The sequence below is a fragment of the Drosophila nasuta genome, chromosome 2R (assembly GCF_023558535.2).
Source record: "Drosophila nasuta strain 15112-1781.00 chromosome 2R, ASM2355853v1, whole genome shotgun sequence".
NCBI classification, from domain to species: Eukaryota; Metazoa; Arthropoda; class Insecta; order Diptera; family Drosophilidae; genus Drosophila; species Drosophila nasuta.
The window spans coordinates 23,703,380-23,725,738 of record NC_083456.1 but is presented as its reverse complement, the minus strand read 5'-3'; the positions used below and the strand labels follow the sequence as shown (position 1 = coordinate 23,725,738).

The 22,359-nt window shown below is 40.6% G+C and overlaps 2 protein-coding genes across 5 annotated transcripts in view; both read left to right on the top strand.

The window, feature by feature from the left end:
• The window catches only part of LOC132787436 (protein AF-10), a 29,152-nt gene that overhangs the window by 1,367 nt on the left and 5,426 nt on the right, over positions 1-22,359 (top strand). For 2 of the 3 annotated variants that reach the window (XM_060794472.1, XM_060794474.1), the window contains exons 2-6: positions 1,350-1,420; positions 1,634-2,130; positions 2,210-2,406; positions 2,464-3,899; positions 3,962-4,049. In XM_060794472.1, coding sequence (XP_060650455.1) covers positions 1,776-2,130; positions 2,210-2,406; positions 2,464-3,899; positions 3,962-4,049 — 2,076 coding nt within the window. In that variant the 5' untranslated portion in view covers positions 1,350-1,420; positions 1,634-1,775. Of the gene's footprint in view, positions 1-1,349; positions 1,421-1,633; positions 2,131-2,209; positions 2,407-2,463; positions 3,900-3,961; positions 4,050-16,622; positions 18,371-22,359 lie in introns of those variants that run through there. The other variant, XM_060794475.1, reaches the window with a different exon arrangement.
• LOC132784936 (muscle LIM protein Mlp84B) lies at positions 5,569-10,701 on the top strand. Of its 2 annotated transcripts, none has more exons than XM_060790854.1 (2): positions 5,569-5,677; positions 8,093-10,701. In XM_060790854.1, the coding sequence occupies exon 2, from the start codon at positions 8,240-8,242 to the stop codon at positions 9,713-9,715; it is 1,476 nt and encodes a 491-aa protein (XP_060646837.1). In that variant the 5' UTR covers positions 5,569-5,677; positions 8,093-8,239; the 3' UTR covers positions 9,716-10,701. The 2 variants fall into 2 exon arrangements, with proteins under 2 accessions (XP_060646837.1, XP_060646838.1); XM_060790855.1 differs by lacking the exon at positions 5,569-5,677 and adding an exon at positions 6,736-6,827.

Here is a 22,359-nt window from a genome sequence, read left to right as displayed (position 1 = left end):
TGTATCTGTCTCTGTCGTTGGTTGTAGGCGTTCGCTGCTTGCTTCGAGAGTGCATTGCTCTGCCGCTACCCCCTGCTCCCCCGTTTCCCTTACAGCACCAACGTGGTATTGTAAACATTACAAAAGCTGCGTGCGGAGCGGCCTCGTTTTATCGTTCGTGTCTGTGTGTGTTTTTAGTTCTTTTATTTACACTTACACTGCACATATAACCGTTTCTCTCAAGCAGTTGGCAACACGCGCATCGATGTCGCTGCGTTTTCGGCAGTTGGCAACACGGTTGACCCAATAACAGTAAAACGAGACACCCGCATACACACACGGGCCCGAAGTATGAATGAAAGCCCGCATGTCACTCGGCTGACTGTCGGTGATTATGATTGTGTTATTGTTGTTGTAATCATAAAATCTCTGCAGATGCGACCCACATATGCATATGCGCATAATTATTATTATTGTGTGTGTGCTAATTAACTAAACAGACAGAATGCTTACTATTTGGTGAGCACCGTGGTTAAAAATTAGTATAATATGCACACAAAAGCATACAGTGTATTTTAATTGCATTTGTAGTGTTTTATTTTAGACTTTGGCTTTGTTTACATCGATGATACAAAAAAAAAAAAAAACTAAAGAAAAAAACCAACATTTTGGGTTGTTGTTGTGGCCACCGACAAGTTCAATGAACCAACCAAAACAGTGGAATGCTCATCCGCTCGGCTGTGTTTGTGTGAGTGTGTGTGTTTGTCCGATCGGTGTGCGCACGTAACCGAAATTTTGTTGGTATTTTTATGTTCATTGATTTGTGATTGTGCCGCGTAAGTGCTGATATGTTTATCGCCATAATTTGTGTGCCCTCAATAAAAAAAAACACAAAAATCACATATAACAACAATCATTGTTGTGTTTGTAGAGTGAATTGCGTTGGCGACACCAACAAAAAAAAAATACCTTGACATTGAGAACTTATGTACACACACATACAAACTCATGTGCTACGTAAAATGTGTGAGTGTTTCATGTTTTGCAAACACGACCCAATACAAACACACATGCTTATGTGTGGTTGTGTATATAGCTGTGTAAATTGAACGCACATGCTGTCTCGCTCTTGCTCACATTGAATCGACGTTAAGTATTATTTAATAAATAAACCGGCCCGGTCTGACCATTGTTGTTGTTATTGTTATGCTTTTTTTGCTGTTTATGAATGCGCCAATGACCTTGCATACGGCACCTGCAATGCACTCGCTATGTGCAAGCCATTAACTGTTATCGATAACACAACTAATCGATACATCGCCTGCATTTTGTGCACAGTAACTAATGTGTTTTTAATTGTATTTTTTCAGCTTTAAATACGCTGCTACCCAGGTTGATTGACTGCTCGCACGTGTCAATTAACCAAATATTGTCATTTCAGGTAAGATTCTAAGTACAATGCGTTTAAATACTTTAGCAAATCAAATTTATCTGTGCAATATTTTTGACGGCGTGGAATATAACTTGTCGATATTTATGAATTCGTATTGAAAAATTATCGATTTCTTCTAATAAGAAAGATATCTAGTATTTAGTAATTATTCATTTAAGATAATTACCAATTCTAATTGCATATTTTTAACTTTATTCGCAGTCGGTGTTTGCAAACAGACGCAATTCCTTCATCAATAAATGCGAAACTGGAGTTGTTAGACTCCAGCAGCAACGACGACACCATTCACTCCACCAACTTGAATCGCAAACTGATCAAAATTAAAAAGTTCAAGCTGGACGATATGAAGGAAATGGTGGGCGGCTGTTGCGTATGTTCGGACGAGCGGGGGTGGCCGGAGAACCCGCTCGTGTACTGTGACGGCCAAAACTGCACCGTTGCCGTGCATCAGGCATGCTATGGCATCGTTACCGTGCCCACTGGACCTTGGTATTGTCGGAAATGTGAGTCTCAGGAGCGCACATCCCGTGTACGCTGCGAGATCTGCCCATCTCGAGATGGTGCCCTCAAGAAAACCGATACGGCGGGATGGGCTCATGTCGTCTGTGCGCTTTACATACCGGAGATTCGTTTTGGGAATGTGACAACCATGGAGCCCATTATACTGACACTAATACCGCAGGAACGCTACTCGAAGAGTGAGTCACATTTTCAAGTAGTTATTATGCAATTGTTGGAGTTACATTACTAATATGATATTCTTTTGTAAACTGACAGCTTGCTACATTTGCCTAGAGATTGGCAAACCAAATCGCGCCAATGTCGGAGCCTGCATGCAGTGCAACAAGGCCAACTGCAAGCAGCAATTTCATGTGACATGCGCCCAGAGCTTAGGATTGCTCTGCGAGGAGGCTGGCAACTATTTGGACAATGTCAAGTACTGCGGCTATTGTCAGCATCATTATAGCAAATTGGTTCGTATGTGCGGCAGCTGTTGAATGTATTTCACACTAATGTCTTTCATATTGCAGAAGAAAGGCGGAAACGTCAAAACCATACCACCCTACAAACCCATACAACATGACACCTCCTCCGATTCATGCTCGTCTCCCGAGAAGGAGATTGATTCGACCATGAATTCGGCATCCACCTCAGCGACAAGCATCAAAATCACCAGCAGCAGCTTGAACGCCAGCTCCTCAACAAATCTCTCGAGTGGTGGTGGGGGTGGCAGCAGTGTTTCATCCTCGTCTAAGCAACGCAAGTCAAATACTTCGGGCAAATCTTCGTCGCTGTCTTCGAGCAGCAGTTCGGCCACTTCAACAGGCCTATCCTCGAATCCATTGAGCTCCTCGACTGCTGGAGTTGCTGGGAACACTTCAACTGCAGGCAGTTTTCTGCCCGGCAGCAGCAGCAGTGGCTCTAGCAGCAACAACAATGCAGTGAGCAACAGCTTGACAAACACCATCAACAGCAATGCTGCATCGACGCACGCCAGCAGTGCTGGCAGCAGCAGTGGCAGTGGCAATACAATCAACAGCAGCTCTGTACCTGGCTCTGGCAGCGGCAATAGTGGAGCAATGGGCACCAGCAATTCGAGTACTAAGTCATCAGCTAGCAGCTCCAGTGGCAGTTATAAGGACAAGCATAGCAAAAACATGAGCAAGCAATCCAGCTCTGGCTCTAGCAAGGACAAGGATAAGGATGGTGGCAGCAATTCATCTAACAACAGTTTCTCTCATTCATCGGCTTCATCGTCATCCTCTTCGTCGTCGTCATCGCGCGAGAAATCTTCCAAATCATCGAAAAACAAGGAAAGCTCAAAGGAAACCGCTGCGGCCACAAGCAGCAGCAGCAACAATAACAACAACAATGTTGCAACCAGTAGCAGCAACATACCCACTACATCGACTATGCCAGCGAATAGCAGCAGTTCCACGTCGCATCCCAGTGCAGTGCCACATGTATCTAGCAGTGGCAGCAACAGCAGCCTTTCTGCTGCCACCGCACTGAATGAGCACAGCAATCATGCCCAGAATCTGAGTACGACGGCGCCAACGAGTTCGGCCTCTGGCAGCCTAACGGGCAAACTGCATTTGGCTAGCAATTTGGGCGGTGGCTTTGGCACTGAACTCCATCCCACAAGTAGCAGTAGCAGCAGCAACATCTTAAAGGATACAGCCGCTGTCTTTGGGGGCAATAGCAATACTGGCCATTTGGATGGCTTGCCGGGCGCTGGTTCGTCCACAAGCAGCAGCAGCAGCAATGTGCTGGGCATGAGTGGCATAAGCAGCAACACATCAACGAATTTAAGCAGCAGCAGTAAAACAGCGCTCTCTGTGGCATCTGCCTCATCGACAACAACATCCAGTCAGTCCTTGTCATCGAGCAGCTCGTCGTCAGCGTCATCGAAGAAGCGTAAAGCAGACATTGCCAAGTCGAGCATACTGCTGGACGATCATAATAGGTAACATCTTTCATTGATTAACGTCAAATACGATAATGAATGCCTAACAACCTTTATTGCAGTTCATTTCGGGATATTATTAAGGATGTGCACGTGACGTTGACGCCACTAACAGATTTTGAGAAGGAAATTGAAAAGAGCTCGAAACGGGTGAGTGATTTTCTCATAATTTATTTATCTCAAACGAAATTTATAAATAGTGTTAAGAAAGAGCAAGTCTTTGAGTTATTTTAAGGTGACTCTTTAGTTTCTCTTCCCCTTAAAAAATGCTCTTAACCGGCTACATTGTTGCCCCATTGAATGATGGTCTTCTAATCTTCTACACTTGTCTACAACTTGTCAAGTGCCAAAGTGCTATTGCCGATTGCTGTTTACTCCTCTCCTCACAATCTCTCTCACTCTCTATGTGTTGATTGGAAAGGATCAGCTAAATAGTTCCCATACTTCTATAGTCATTCCACTCGCTCCCAAGCAATTAGTGTAAGACAGCAAAAGGCGCAGGCGCTTTGCCAACTTTCGTATCATATTTATAAGTAGAAATGCAATTATTAATGCATACACCTTGCCGAACATCTTTTAAATATTCAAACACAAGGTGTGCGTCAGTATATACGAGAAAAAAAATCGAAAAAATCGTGTACATATAATACTATATAAATGAGGTGTGCATACCAAATAGAATTGCTCAAGTATTGCTTGTTTCTTTCAAAAATACTCATGGGGTGCTGAAATTAACGCGGGTATATGCGTCACGTGAGCGAAAAGCGATGTGAGAAATTTGATTTTTATGTGCTTTCTGATTGAATAGAGAAAGTATTTGTTTAATATGTGTTTATAAATATAATTAATTCACTATGGCTATAAGTTATATGATACTCAACTATGATAAACAATTTAAAGTATATTATTTAGTTGGAATATTGTATAAATTTAAGAATTGAAATGTAATTACTTTGAACAACTTGTATTTATTGTGAAATCCTTGCAAGCACCCGAAAGTATGCTGCACTTTTTGCTGTAAGGAATTTAGTCCCAAAAGGGAAATTTCACAGTATCAAGTCAAGCTCCGAGGGTATTTTTAGTTCGCCTCTGCAATTCCTCTACGATTTTGTTCCATCAGAAAGTAGTGGGCATCTGTGTTAATTTCCTATTTCTGTTTGCTGATTTGATTGATGCAGATTGACGTGCCCATGCCCCATTAATAACTTTTTAATGCAAAATATGTGCAAGGCAAAATGCGTAGCATATACAAATTTAATTGAATGCAAATGTTAAGGCTAATTAATTGTTGACAACATAACCAAACAAATAAATAATGTTCTCATGAACACACGAGAGAGATCATTATAAGAGTGCATTACTCTGTGATTTTGACAACTCCTTTCATTTAATATTCTACGTAAACACAAATGTTAATATTCTTGATCAAATTTACGGTCGGACAAAAAAGTCTGGGAATATATGTATAAAATATTTGATTTGTTGGGCGTGTATTATTCATATTGTTTTTATTGTTGTTATTGTTGCTGATGGGGGGAATATAGTCATCGTCATTTGGCTTCGGCGACAGAAAAGAACTCGATTGTCATTGTCACTATCGTCGTGCCGTGTGCAGACGAAGACGCTCAATTTTCTCCCGAGTTGCCGCATTCAAAAAGTTGACAATTTTCTAGCGCGCTCAGTCGAAAATCGTTGCTAATCGAAGCCAAAAGGCTCTAGTAAAATTAAGAAATCAACTAAAAATTTTATTGCGAAATTTTTATTATTACGAACGAAAAGTAAATATAGTATATAATAATAATATACACGCATACATTCAAAATACTGCATACACATACTGCATAATACATATATAGAATGAAAGTCGTGCAGTGCTCTGATAATATCGGTTAAAGCTGCTCACCAACAACAGCAACAACATCAGCAAAAATGCATATGATGAAGTTTAATTTTAGAAGCGCCTTAAAAATTTGGCACACATTTTGACCACAACAGCAACAAAACTAACAACAACAACAACAGCAAACGCAGCAACAGAAGTAGCAGCAACAACAAGCAGGAAAAGCGAACGAAAAAAGCGAAGAAAAAAGAAAATGTAGTTGGCTCCATTGGGGGAACACATTTCCCACATACTCGTATTTATAGATCTGTTTTTTAGTGATGAAAAGCTTTTCGCCCAGGAGTAAAGAAAACTTCATACATATATCTACTATATGTATTTGGTGTGTGTGTGTGCGTGAGTGTGTGTGAAAACTTGAAAAATAGTTGGAGAAATTTTGGTGTATTCCAAACACATCAATTATACAAAAAAAAAAGTGCTGCAACTTTAACTGCAAATTGTAAACAAGATCTCACATTAATAGCAATTATTATGGTATTCAATTAGCTAATCATAGCTAATGATAGTGCAATTCGCAGCGCAAAGAAGTGTAGATAGAAGAGAATGCGAAAGAACAAATAAAAAAGAAAAATAGAATTCATTTCGCACAACATTTTCGCCCTGTTACCGCATATAAAAAACAACTGAGAAACGGCCCGAAATGTGTGATGAAAATGAAAAACTTTTTTCATGCGTGTGTGTGTGTGTGAGAGTGTGTGTAGAACAAGTTGAAAAACCACAGACGCCGTTGGCTGCCTTGAGATCCACACACACACACCCAACACACACTCGAAAGCAACACACACACACAATAATATTTCCATCCCACTCTCTTGCGAGATATTAGCTGAACAAAAATTGTTCCGCATCTAAAGTTTCTCAAAATCAACTCAAAATGATTCGAAATACGAAAAATGAAAACGGAAAATGTAGGAAAAACTCAGCACCGTGTGCCGTGTGCACTCACAATTCTATAGATTAGTTTGCGTTGAGCAATCTTCCAGTTCAGTACTCGGTCTCTGTCGTGTGCGGTGTTGTGTATGGGATAGGTATAGTTTCCTCATATCTTTAGGAACACGTATATGTATATATATATATATAGCACGATTTATATTTCTATATATATATTTATGTATGTAGAAATGGTGACTATTAACCGATATTGCAGTTGCAACTAACTAACCCGCCCCGTGCAGTTATCATCAAGTAAACACAGCTCTTCATTTGCATCTAATCTAATCCACGGAAACGCCTCAAAACGAGATATATAAATACTGTGCAGATAGTGAGTCAGACAGATCGGGAGAGCGATCGAGAGGATTATGTGTTTGTGTCATAGGGAGCTCTAGAGCGATCATATTTGCGGTCTATATGTATCTATCTATCATACACCTGTGTTATTTTTATAAAACATTTCTCTCAAAATCCTCGATAGATACACAATTATTGTTCACGTTTTTGTTTGCAGCATTAAGAAATTAATTTTTCATTTTCAAGAATATTTCTTAGCTAAAGTGATCATTAAGAAATGTGTACTGTGCGTATACGTAATATTTGTGTATCTGGTTGGGTAATTTTCATCGAAAATATATTTGCATTATCAACAAGATTGATTGAGCAATTAAATAGAGCAAATTATGACGTGAGTTAAGAAGAGGACTGTTTTAGTACACGAACGTTAAGGAGAGAACTTGTTTAGTACATGACCGTTAAGAAGAGAACTGTTTCAGTACATGATCGTTAAGAAGAGGACTGTTTTAGTACACGATCTTAAATCGATTTGTAGTGATGTGGAGAATGATTGTTAGATGTAATTTTATAGATACCTTTTGTATTCTTTTGTATTTATATAGAAACTTTAGTTCATAGTTTTCTATTTTAGTGTGAAAGGATCTCAAAATTTCAATCAATTTATTTAGAACATGTACTAAAAGGTAGATTGAAAAGAGTTAGACACAAAAACAGAGCATTGTTATCAGTTTGAGCAGAATCAATGGGATTAATTATATTGATACGTGTACTTAAGAGACAGATCTTGAAAGAGAACTATTAAAATTTTAGTTGGTAGGAGGAATACACAAACAAAACACACATCTCCACACTCTCACTCACGCATTTGGAGTACAGACTCTAGATCAGTTAATTTTCCGTCTCATTTAGCGCTTAAATCATCATCGATCACGATCATCAGATCATACCGATCACCAACAAAACAACAACCACTGCAACACAGCTTTTGCTTCAGCTTTCCCAGTTCAGCTTCTTGCCACGGCCGACGACGATGTTCAATTCTGCTCTCTGTTTGCACTTTCAGATAATAAGCATAATATACCACATAGATACAGATACAAATAGTCGCGGTTAAAGCTCAATTTGTTGCCATCCAAAAGAAACAAAAAGGATTACGATATATCAATAAATATTCATACACAATCATTAGAAAAAGCAAAAATATAACAGAATGCCACTGCAAGTGATTGAATCCCCAAAATGCCCGCGTTGCAGCAAGAGTGTATACGCCGCCGAGGAGCGTCTCGCCGGCGGTTATTCATTCCACAAGAATTGCTTCAGGTGCTCCATGTGCAACAAATCCTTGGACTCCACCAACTGCACCGAGCACGAACGTGAGCTGTACTGCAAGGTCTGCCATGGCCGCAAATACGGACCCAAGGGCTACGGCTTTGGCACCGGCGCCGGCACACTCTCCATGGACAACGGTGCACAGTTCCAGAACGGTGGCGAGGCTGTAAGGAATGGAGCTCGCATGGAGCCACGTGCCATTGCCCGGGCACCCGATGGCGAGGGTTGTCCTCGTTGCGGTGGCTTCGTCTATGCCGCCGAACAGATGTTGGCCCGTGGTCGCAGCTGGCACAAGGAGTGCTTCAAGTGCGGCACCTGCAAGAAGGGTCTCGACTCGATACTGTGCTGCGAGGCACCCGACAAGAACATCTACTGCAAGGGCTGCTATGCCAAGCAGTTCGGACCCAAGGGTTATGGCTACGGTCAGGGCGGTGGCGCTCTGCAATCCGATTGCTATGCCAACGATGAGGGTGCTCCGCAAATGCGCGCGGCCATCGAGGTCGATAGGATTCGTGCTCGTCCCGGTGAGGGTTGCCCCCGTTGCGGTGGCGCTGTATTCGCTGCCGAGCAGAAGCTGTCGAAGGGTCGCGAGTGGCACAAGAAGTGCTTCAATTGCAAAGACTGCCACAAGACGCTCGACTCGATCAATGCCAGCGATGGTCCCGATGGCGATGTCTACTGCCGCACTTGTTACGGCAAGAAGTGGGGACCTCATGGCTATGGCTTTGCCTGCGGCTCTGGTTTCCTGCAGACCGATGGCCTGACCGAGGATCAGATCAGCGCCAGTCGTCCCTTCATCAACCCGGACACCACCTCGATCAAGGCTCCCGAGGGTGAGGGTTGCCCCCGTTGCGGTGGCGCTGTGTTTGCTGCCGAACAGCAGCTGTCCAAGGGCAAGATGTGGCACAAGAAGTGCTACAACTGCACTGATTGCCACCGCCCGCTGGACTCGGTGCTGGCCTGCGATGGCCCCGATGGCGACATCTACTGCAAGGCCTGCTACGGCAAGCGCTATGGACCCAAGGGCTTTGGCTACGGCCATGCCCCCACATTGGTCTCCACCAGCGGTGAATCGACCATTCAATTCCCCGACGGTCGTCCACTGAACGGACAGCGCACTTCGGGCGGTTGCCCTCGCTGTGGTTTCGCCGTCTTTGCCGCCGAACAGATGATCAGCAAGAGCCGCATCTGGCACAAGCGTTGCTTCTACTGCTCCGATTGCCGCAAGTCTCTGGACTCGACGAATCTCAACGATGGACCCGATGGCGATATCTATTGCAGATCCTGCTATAGCCGCAATTTCGGACCTAAGGGTGTGGGCTACGGATTGGGCGCGGGCGCTTTGACAACGTTCTAAAATGCGAATGCAACGAATGCAGCAGCAACAATGCGAATTTAATTTAATTAAATTTATCAATAATATCCGTAATGAAGAGAAAGCAACAGTAGCAATTGTTCCAATACATTTTGTTAAAATCTATCCCAGAAACTAATCTATCTTATTCACAACACTAGCTAACTTAGTAGTCTTCGGTTTCGGTTTTTCCAACGATTTTTTGATGAACGAAATGTCTTAGGTTATGTGAGATAATAAGCTTTATGAACAAAAAAAAACAACTACAAAAATCCAACAAAAAGAACAAAAAAATAAAAGAAAATTTTCAAAAACCTAAAAAAAAACAAACAAACAACATTAATGACGTTCAGAACTTACGAAAACAAATTAATACGAATCTTAACTTATCGAACGCTTTAACTTTAACTAACGAATCAAACTACCGACAATGGCAAAGGCTAAAAAAACAAAAAGAAAAAACCCCCAACAAAAAAAAGAAAGAAAGAAAGTAATACAGGCTAACATTGGGTACAGTTGTGCAGCGTAAGCTAAAGTTGTTATCGATTGGCGCCAAACTGCAAACTGTACCTGGTAGAGAGAGACTATCAGATAACACAAAAAGAAAGGAAGCGAGAGCGAGCGAACTGCAGTTTCGACTTCGATTTCGATAAAAAACCAAAAATCAATGTGTAATATGCTCCAATATCAAACCAAACGAGCTATTGCTCAATTGAATATGTTTATATGATTATGATAAATGATAATATATATATATTGATGATGATGTTGAAGATGAAGATGATGATATATGTATGTATATTTAGCTTATTTAGTTTTTTTTTTGTATCTTATAAGTACTTTCGAATTCTTGCAAATATTCGTTTAATTTCTTTTCTAATTCATGAGCAAATTCATTCACGCTCTATATACAACACACATAACATCCAATAATATATATGCCCCAGTGGGTTCCATGAAAAAAACAACAACAACAACTGCACAATTTTCTTTTTGGAATTTTCAATGTGTTCTCTGTGTGTTTTCAGAAAATTTGTTGTACAATTATGTTTTTTTTTTATTATTGAAATACCTGTATAAAATTCATCTGCATTTGGGGGGCTGGCTAGTGGGTGGGATGGATGCGTTGTTTTTCCTAGTTTTCTTCGGTTTTTCTCGAGATTGAGCCACCGCATATGATCTATATTTAGCGTCCGACCGATCGACCGACTTCGTGAGCAATATAATTGCTCAACATACATACGCGCAAAGTTTTCTAGAAGTTACACACGACGATGTGTGTACATATGAGCTGCTCGTTTTGTGTGTATGTATGCTCGACGATTGCTCAAGAAAAAAGCATACGAAATGTTCCATAACCGATCTGATATAGTCTAAATATAAATATGATGCTAATATGCTGTCCTCTCCCCAAAGAGAGCTGGGGAAAAAAAGCTTCGCTCTTTCACTCAAGAGCGTGCCGTGTTTGTTTATTGCAATCTATAGATAAACTCTACCGATTCCCTATGCCACGTGCTTGTTTATGCTTCACTTCGAGGTAGTTCTCTTAAAAAATAGCCAATTACGCTCTTGAGCACTTTTTATACGATATTTTTTTAGGATTTTTAGTTTGGAAATGAAATGGAATTCGTGTCATGTTATGTTCTTGTCGTGTTTTTCAAAATGAAATAAAAAAACACTTTCAACTAATCGACATTTGACGTTTTGTCGGCGTCATCACCCCAAATACGCTTCAAAATATTCGCATTGCTGTAAATACTTAGTCTATGCAATGCCACATTGTCCTTATACTCTACTTAATAAAAAATTGGGTGTATTAGTTGATAGTGTTAAAACCAGCAAATAAAGATGAACAAATGTTTGTTTTCAATAATGTTTGTTTTCAATAATTTTCAGTGTTAACTTTTAGGCAGTCATTTCTTAAAATATCAATTTTTGGTATATTATTGTAGAAAATTCCCGATTCTAAAGAAGTATTTCATTTTGGGGTCATATTCTAACTAAGTATTTTTCGGATTTCTTATACTATAACAACAAGGGGAAAACAACTTATTTCAGACCAAACCTCATATTCTGGCAAAGAAAGATGAAAAAATGTTTGTTTTAAATAATAAATTTTAGTATTCACCTTTTGGTAGTAATTTCCTTTAATATTAGTTTTTGGTATAGTATTGTAGAAAATGTCTGATTCCAAGGAAGTATTTAATTTTGGAATTTCCGGTATTTCTTTTTAGAATTTTTTCATAGAAAATATCAGATTCTAACTAAGTATTTTTCAGATTTCTGGTATTGTTTTTTTGGTATTTTAGCGTAGAGAATAACAGATTGTAAGTAATTAATAAATACTATTGTTTAGAGAAGAAATGAGCATAGTTGTTACAATAGATGTTCTATTCATCTGTTGTTCACAACAAAAGACTGCAGGGTATCGCTTCCTTCATCATCAACTTAATCACATAGACAATTATTTATTGTGTTTTTCTAATGACGTTGACCACGAATAGTTGACGTTGCCATGCCAGGCATACGATGTCATATATTATATTCTTAAAATTTTTTCAATACACAAACAACCAAATATATTGTGAAGAAAAATAAATAAATAAAATTGTCTGAGGTCGCCCGCAACCAGGTGTGTTTGTAGAGTGTGTTGGGTTATTCATCCGTTCGTTCGCTTGTTGATCGTTGTTCGGTTTTAGTTCTTCGATACGTAGCTATGCTACTATATTTATAGACCTTCCTAGTCACCGTCTATTTCGGATTGATTCGTTTTTGAAATTTTTGCACATATGACACATGCATCGCACAGATGAAAAATCTCTTAACATTTTTCCAATTGATAAACAACAATTTTCAGGCATTGGCGCGATGACTACAGTGATGAGCTCTAAATATAGTTTATATTGTACATAAGTATATATAATTATACGTTGCTTTTGGCTTTAATTAATCTTTAATATCTTGTGATCGCTGGTGCGAATGGATTTATGCGTTGAAATATGTAAATATCTCTTGATATGTATTGAAGCTAAATTGGATCAAAACTTGTATATAAATCAAAAACGAAAATATGGGCGCCGATGCAAAGAAGGAAATGTCCGAAGATCTTTAATCTGAAAAATCAAAGGGAAATTTAAAATGCTGCTGATTTATGTTGAAAGTGTTGTAATATTTCCTTAAATTTTCTCAAGGTGTAAAAAAACTGTAAGCCTTAGCGACTTCTTATCTATGTCTATAAATCATAGTCATCAATTTCATTTACTGTTCATGTCTGGCATTGAAGTGCACGTCTTCAGTTGATATTGATGACAATTACGTGAAAACATTGCATTTAATGGCCAAATTATTGATTTGCCATTACCAAATTTTCGCCGCACGAGCTGAATTGTTGGTTGTTGTTGGAACCTTTCCAAAAAGGTGTCGCTTCGATGGGTTGGCAACAAATTGAAAATTCCAAAATTGCAATTCATATTTTATTTTCCACAACTACCACACATTTATTGTCTAAAACAGCGGGTGGTTGGGTTTGAGTTTGAGTTTGAAAAGTGAAAACAAAATAATAGCAATCAACGGAAGGACTTCATGCTGTGTTGTTTAGTGTACATTTTGTTGTTGTTGTTGTTGGTGGTGGTGTCAAACTGGGTGGTGGGTGATAATTTATAAAAATTGTCACCCGTGACTATTCACAATTACGAACGCCTGTCAAAAATCATATAAGAACTGCTGATGCATGTGATGTGTGAATCGCTCAGAATTCAGGCTAAAGCTAAAAAGTGTGTGCGTTATTTGCTTCGCTTTATGACAGTGGCTCATCATAAAATGTACTATTTGCTTGCCGGCTTAACTGATTCCCTCTAAATGGTCATAAACATAAAACATTTCGACAAATAGTCTTCCTGAAGCAATTAATTTTCTGCCATGCTTCGTTTTGCAGGAGGGACCTTAAGTTGTCAGGTCAACCGGTAACAAAAATCAACACCTTTTTTTTTTGTTGTGTACTGTGGGTGCAAATGCGCCGTTGTATCGTATGTTTGCCTTCCTACTTAGGTACGACACGTGTCCCGTGGTGTGTGTTTTATTGCCATAACAATTTTTTCATATTGCTTTTATTACTTCTTACCTTCTTTTTTTTGGTAATGCAACTGTCAGAGCTCAGATGAAATTCGAAATTAAGTCAATTGCTTAACAGCAGATACTTTTTCAACATAATGTTAATGCTAACAGCGCCGGCTTTCAAAGTCTCTCGCGAACTGTTAACCCCATTTGGTTAATGTAAAGCCTTAACAGCTGTTCCTGCTCTACTCTCGAAACTCTTCCCACCCACCCTTTTGCACTAAGCAAATATTTAATGGTTGACATTTTCGAATATTACTTGATCTTTCAAATGTATTTGCTTAGTCATAGCCCCTTTTATTATTTTTTAACATTTTTTTGTTTATTGATAATGTGCATACACGAAATGAGTTTATTCAGTGTCGTGTGCACAGTCAAAACGCTGCCTGGCCAAATATTTACACGCTTTTATGCTCTGTTTACTCCTGTTGCCTGCTGCCTGTTGTTTTGAAGTTTAATGACCCCAACTCCTGATTGCCCTCAGACCCATTAACTCTAATGCAACACAAGCACCTGTCTGGTTCTGGAGATCTGCAAGTGGTTCGTCTGCGCCATATTAATTCATATTACTTGCTTCAAGCTGTTTTGTATGGAGTGTGTGTGTTAATTAAGCTTTGTCAAATTGATGAAAATTTCTTTTGTTGTCAAAGTAACCACCACCACAACAACAACAACCACACTGTTGGTTGCATATTAAAATTAATTCCTGGGCTTACAACAATGCGGCGCCATTATTGTGCTCTTTGCCACCTTTTTTGATTTGATTACCGACAACTGTTAGAGGAGCAAAGGGAGAGGGAGTGGAGTAAGGGGAATTCAACCAACCGTTGGCTATGCAACGGCAATGTTTGTGCCGTTCCCATTTCCAACCATTTCCAAGTCGGTTTCTTGTTGTTTGTTTTGTAAAACAGGCACGTTCACCGTCGCTCCACCTCCTCCTACTCCTCCGCGTTCTCTTGGTCGCCCAGGTAAATGCCACTTAACGTTATTTTGTTGTGTTTTTTCTTCTTTGATTTCTACCCCATGATTTTTCGGGCTTTGTGTTTCCACATTTATTTGCATCGCAAATTATGCTGCCTCTCTCGGTCTCAGTCTCAGTCTTCCAGCTGCAGTGATTCCTCTTCTGCTTCTTCTGCTTTTTATTTATTGGCAATTGCAAACGTCTGGTGGTCACAGGTTTGTTGCGTGTCTCCTCTGCCGTCGCATCATCCTCCTGTAAACATCGTCTTACAATTCAATTATTTTTCATTTTCCTGTTTTGTCTTCTTCACTGTCTGGCTAGCATACTAAAAACAACAACAACAACAGCAGCAGGGAAATTAACCTGCATACAGCACCCGCCCCCGTTGACAGCATTGCATAAAACACACAAACACACTCACACACACATACACGCAGAATAAATACGGAGAGAGTATGAGAGAGTATCACATTGTTGTTTTTGTATGTTGCAATGAGTTCTCTCGCTCTTGGGCGGTCGCTCTCGCAAACGCTCTCTTCCCTTACGCTCACGCGCAGCCCAAACTGTTCCCAAAAGATGTGAATGACTGTGAACAGTTTGCACACCTTAAAATATATTTTCAACAATAATATTAAGCACACAAACAATTAAGTAAGTTCATATCATTTCCTGTGATTTCGTGTTTTCTATTATTCTTTGCCCTCTCCTTTTCACATTTTGTTTTGCTAAGCTTTTCGTTGATTTCGTTTCCTGGTCATTTAAAGCAAAAGCTGTCTGTCTGCATTGATAACATTGTCATCACCGATGTTATTGCTGTTGTTATTGTAGCCGTATTTATTACAACATCAACAGCATTACGACATGCGCTGCATGTTAGAGCTTGCAGTTGTGTGAGTGTATGTGCATTGATATCTGTGTGTGGTTTGAGCGACTGTGAAAGATTCACTTTTACGCGTTCTGTTTTGTGATATGCTGCCCAGCAAACATTTCAATCGAATTATACTAGCTATGGACTGATTAATATAATAAGCTTTACATTATTATATAAATTTAATTTTTCCAGTAAAACAATTTAATATAATTGGTTCTCTAGAAGCAACATTATTCAGAGCTACTAAATTAATCTCGGAAACGAATAAATAAATAATAATTCGAGGATTTCCCCTAATCAGAACTATACGTATTAAGACTTTGCGTCACTGAACCTTATCGCTGTGCTCTCCACTTTGCTTACTGGGTGACGTTTTTCCAGTTAACTTTTGCTTGTATGCCTATGTAAGTTTGTATGTAGATACATCTGTATGTTATTTTTATGCTGTCGCCGAGTTCGAGTTCTTATGCGCTTCATTTTGTTTGTGTACACGTCGCTGTCGCTCGTTGTATTGGTGTTGGTGCGTGTCTGGTCTACGTGCAGACATAACATGCAATACATACAAACAAACATACGTACATACGTCAATAATCCCCCCTGAAAACCGGCTGCAGATAACAACAACAACAACAGTAGCGCTCGGCGCTTTTCTCTCTCACTTAATACTCACGTACCCAGTGGGATTTCTGTTACTGATTAGAGAACAAACTGTCCTCACATCCCAAACACATTTTCCTCAGAAGTATGAGTTAATTAATGTTATTCATATTGATCTCCGTAATTATTGTCAATGTTCAATGTACGTTTCGTATGCGCTATAAGGTTTAAGAGCAATGCCCAACCACCACCACACTTGCATTTGAGAAACAACCACACAGAGCAGCGACGAATTCATCGCTTGTGTTGCCGTTGGGTCATGTTTGCGTGTGCTACTGCAGCAACAAAAACCGTCGACGGAGAGCAGAGTTTAGTACAACTCCGCACGGCCAGCAACCCACAACACTGTAGCGGCCGCTGTCTTGTTCTGCTTTCGGTTCGGTTTTTTTAAGTTGTCGTTTTTTGTGTATGCATAAAAGGTGCATGTGTATTCGTACTTTTTATATGCATTGTTGCAAGCCTGGCCTTATGTTTTTTGTGTAATTCGTAATTGTTCGTCGTTGTTGCAATTTGTTAATTCATTAAATGCAATCATTGCAAATACATCGCGCGTAAACTGTGCACTATTTTATGGCCATCAGTGTTGTGAGCAGCAGAAGTCATAGCAAAAAAAGTTGTTTTTCGTGTATGAAGAAAACTGCTCAAAATATTACTCGTTCACGTGGCCAGCTAAGCACATGTTTTAAATGCTGCCCGAAAAAAAGCTAATTTCCAACTAAAAGAAATTCAATTTGTGTGTTTTTGTGTGTGGTTTTGGTTGGAGCCAAAAGAAAAAAGTAGAAAATAAAACGATTTGACGACGAGTCTCTCTGTGCTGTGCTGTGTGCGCCAGAGTGAGAAAGAGTGCGCGTCTTTTACGCTAAACACCGAGTGAGAGAGGAGCGGAGAGAAGGAAAGAGGGAGAGCCAAAGCCAGCCCAGTCGCCGCCACGCAAGTTATTCACCCCAACAACAACAACAGAAGCAGCAGCAGCAGCTACGCACACACACATTCACAGTTGGCTCTCCGTATGCGGCCCGTGATTTTGTATGGGTGTGCGTGCGTGTCTGTCCGTGTCGGTGTCGGTGTGTTTGTGCGTGTGTGTGTGTGAATGTGATTTGAAGTAAAAAAAAAATAAGAAAAAGAACAACAGCCCAAAGAGCATACAAAATAATAATATTGAAAACGAATCAACAACAATTGGAAACAGAAGAGAGCGAGAAACTCAGAAAGCGAGAGAGAGAGCGATAAAAGTGGAGAACAGAGACTGAGATTGACAGTAAGACGAAGGCGACGACTATGCTGCCATTCGGCTAATCACAGTGAACAAAACAAAATTGACGCTAAAAGAACAGTCGAAAAGCGAGCAGAGAACGTGAACCTGGCTTGCAGCCAAAAACCGAAGAAGTCTAAACTGTGATCACACAACAACACAAACACACTCTTATACACATACACACGTAACACACACACACAGTGAATACTAAACACAATGATGATGATGGACACATTGGATGCCCAGCCCATGGATGTGGCGCCTGCTGTGGCTGTGGCAGCCACCACAGTTACAGTTAACAGCACTCTGGACTTTACGGCCACCATGGTTAGCATGGCAGCGACAGCAGAGAGCAACAACAACAATAGCAATAACAACAACAATCACATGGAGGTCGCTGATTACAAGGAGCATCGCAAGAATAAGAAAAAGAAGCGCGAAAAGCGTGAAAAGGATAAGGAACATCGTCACAAACATCGCGAACATCGTGAACATCGCCGGCATCGTGATCGTGATCGGGAACGTGATCGCGATTCATCCTCGCATCATCAGCAGCACCAGCATCAGAGTCATCACCATCAGAACAGTAGCCAGAACTCGACATCCGCCTCATCATCCCCATCATCCGCCTCGACGACGCCATCGGCGACCATTGAATATGTTGGCGGCTCAGCATCGGCGTCGCCATCGTATCTAGGCGCCAGTGGAGGTGCCGCAGGAGCAGCTGTGGCCGGAGGAGGAGGCGGTGCTGCTGCCACCACATACCCGCACAATTTAAAAATACGTTTCCTGCTATCCGGGGTAAGGAGAAAGAAATCTCTCTCGAGATTATGCTACAGGTCGGCGCCCTTCTTGCAAGCCAAACTGTTTGCATCTATTTTGGGGCAATTTTATGGAGTCTGTGTCAAGATGTGGCAGCCGCCACACAAGACAAGACTCGACAGCTGGCAATGTGCTAGAAAAACTGCAACTCATCGGGTTGTAAACTAAGGGAAAAATGATATTTGATCTCTCTTCTGTAGCTTTGACTGATGTTTTAGTCTTCTAATTACTACCCTTTTTTTTATAAAGTCTATCAAATTACTTAGGCTGTTCAATGGGGAACTCAACATTATGAAAACATGCTTGTCATTTTGATTTCTGATTCATTTAAATGTCATGGAAATTTACAAGAGGTCTTAAAATTCTCAGCTGTTGGTCAGGTTAATGTCCTGATTAAATAATGGAAGCTTAAGTAGATGCAAAGAATTGAAAGATTACTTAAGTTTATTGAGAAAATATATATATGAATAATATATACAGTCTCAGTGATTTAGTACCACCCACTACATCTAAAATTCCCTTGAAGCATATGTAAATTCGATGCATAGGAAAAGGGACATGAATTAATGTGCTAGATTTGAATTCCATCGAAAGGCCCTTCAGCTTTATTACTACAGACAGCCGAGTATTACTTATGGAGTTGATTTCTGGTTTGCTTTCAAACAATTTGCATAAAAGATTGTGTGGCAATGTGAGGCATGCCACTTGCGACATGCCAAATGTCTGGCCAGATGTTGCAGCTTATTCAACTGTGCTGTGCACACGCGAAGTCTTTGACACTCCATCAATAATTGAGGCGCATTATTCATGCAACTGTGTTGCACCTGCACCCTCTGCCAAATGCATGATGATGTCCTGTAAGCATGCCACCACCTGCCACTTGCCACAGAGCAAAACAAAAGAAATGCAGCGAGTGGGGCGCATTGCAATTATAATGACATTCGAACGGGATCCCCAAGAGAAAGATATAGGAGTATCTTTGTATGTTATGTGTTCGAAGCGGGCGATTATTGATTAGTGTAAGTGGCATTTAAGGCGGGCTCAGCTGCTGCCCCGCAGTTCAAAAGGGTCGCAGACAGCTGTTCACTTTGCTTGAGGATAAGTTTTGTTCCCTGTGTTTTCTGTTTCTGTGTTTTTTGCGCGCGTACTCTCAAGGATAACTTATTGTACCGTCTTCACATATATCCTGTGGCAGTCTTTAAAAAAGATGAAAAACAACAAGAACGTCGTTGTGTGGCACGTTTGTACTGCCTTAGTTTACGACAGCTGCCACAATCCAAGAGCAGAGAGCTACCCCGAGTTTCTTTGTCCTGTTGCTGCTGGCTGATGCGGCTTCCTGGCGGCTGATTGATCCTGCTTTCGATCTTGTTACAGCTGCCTCTTCTGAGACTCAGGTCTTCAGGTACACGCGGGACACAAGGTCTTCGACTTTTCTTATGTTTACTCTTGTTTTTTTTCGTATTCTTCTTTGCTGCTGTCAGGCTTCAATTGACATAGGAGCTCAGCAGCTTGCAACAGGCGAACTATTTCTCACAGAGATTAGCTTATCCCCATTTTCTTAGCAAGTCATGCATAAGACTTTAAGGAAATAATGGATTTTTTAATTTCATAAATTGTTTTTCGTTGTCTAGGTAATTATAATCCTTTTATTTACTTATCTGGAGCTACAGATAGAATCAAATTGAGGGATTGTTATTTAAATATGGAGTGTACAAATAAATTGCAAATGCTCCATCAAATAAAGAAAAGACTTTATTTAATTTGACATTTATTTTGAGTAGACAAAAGAACTCAATGATGTATTAAAAATTAACTGTATTGAATCTTATTATATCAATGGGGAGAGTTGACGGAAATTTAAAATGTAAATTCGGAAAACTCAAATGTACAAATACAAACAGTATCGAGTTCTCCCCCAATGTTTTAATAGACTTCATTCGAAGTTACAGTCGTTGTGTTCCAATCAGCCGTCGATGTCGTTTATTTCAATTTGCGATAGACAGCATTTAATGTCCTCAATGTTTGAATGTGGCACGTTTGCGTTTTTGCGAAATTCCTGCCACACAATGGCAAGGACAAGGACACAACCCTTTTTCCGTTGCGTGTTGTGAGTCGACTACGACAATTACCCGCGACATCAAATCGCATTGGATCGGATCGGATGGAGGGTTCAACAAAAAAATCAGGCTGAGAGCAGCAGAGAAGCAACCACGGGGCATCAGACACACGCTAATATAATATTTATAGTTGGTATTTTGTTTCCGGCCGCCGCTCTTATTGAATTTGTAGCTCTGCGTGGCAATAAAATAAGAATTTACAAAAATTGAAATATTGTCGTCGACGGGAAGGAAGTGAAGAGAGTGAGAGTACAGTGAGTAAAACGATTCCCGATTTTGAAATGCAAAGCACGCAAATGTCGCAAAAAGGGGTTGTTGTTGCTGGGCCCATTAGCCACTCCAGCAACAGGATAATAATCAGCGATACTCAATGGCAGCCATTGTTTCAGCTGCAGCTGCCACACAGAGCAACTTTTCATAGAACTCTTTTTGACCGTGAAACAGAAAACTCTGAATTTGAAGAATGTCTTCGCTTTATTTTTGACAAGCAACTACTCTGCATTGATTTATTGTCCAGGGTCTTTTCTCTTGACCCAAATCTAATGAGCCATGAAGGTGTTTACTCGAAATTCGACACTATTTCGGGCAGAGCAACAGGCGGGAAGTTCCACACTTTAGTCAGGTAGTCAGCGGTTAAACGGCAGCATTTCTTAATTCTCTGATTGGAATTGTAAGAGCGACAGGGTGGCAACGCCGTAGTGCGAGCTGCATAGTTTTTGTCTACGTGACTAAACTACAACAACAATGACAGGCGAGCAAGCTACTGCACCCCCACCACCCAAATAAACAACAATCCTCTCACGCATCGAGCAAAGAGAGAGAGAGAGCGCGAGAAGAGTCGAGCAACTCTCTGTGTGCGTGCGTGAGACCGAATGAGAGTATGGGAACGGATCGGGTGGTGGTCTCTCCTTATAGCTGTTCCCAGTCAGCGTCTGTTGCTTTTGCTCTTTATTGTTTTGTGCATTAGCTGCAAGTAACATTTGCTGTTTCACATGCACACACACAATGCATTGAGGCGAGTGCATATGGCAGCATATGGGAAAACCACAAAATAAAATAAGAATAAGAGAGACAAAAAACTTGCCCATTGTGTTGGAGCAGCAGTCGCATTTGTTGCCCTCGCCGAGTTTTGACAGCAGACTGTTGTTGACTGCAGGCGGCTGCTGCTGCTGTTGCTGCTGTTGCTGCATTCTTCTGACTCTGACTCATTTTATTACATGCTGCTCTGCTGCTTTTACCATTGACAGCAACGTCGACGGCTGCCGATAAGCTTTGAGTTGCATTATGTACTCATACATGCATGCTTTTATGTATAAATGTGTCTACGTGTGTGTGTGTGAGGCTGACTGGCAGCTTTTTAATCTATATGGAACACATGCGGCGCCGCCGTGCCCCCTTCCCCCGCGAAGAGGAAGAAAACAAACAACAAATGCAGCTTTGCTGCACTGATTTTTTGTTGTTGTTCATCGCTGTTAACAGTGCGCTGTTATTGCGCAATGTTAATGCTAATCTCGTGTATATACTTGTTGGGTTCTTCTTCTTTTTCTCTTATGGTTTGTAAACATGTGTGTTTACATGCCGCAATTTGCGGCCGGAAGTCTCGACAACATTTTTAATGACCGCAAAAGACAACAACTAAGATGCGAGAAGTAACAATAAGTGAACGAAGGTTATCGACGAAGCAACAACACAAAAATAGACGAGAAACATATGAATGAAAAATATGTATAAGCATGTGTGTATGAGAGCACACGCACAACAAAGCTCAATCATTGACTAGTTTTTCTTGTAATATGATTAAAAGTTTTTCCATAGAAACATTTACTGTGGCCTTTTCCGGTCGCTTCTCGC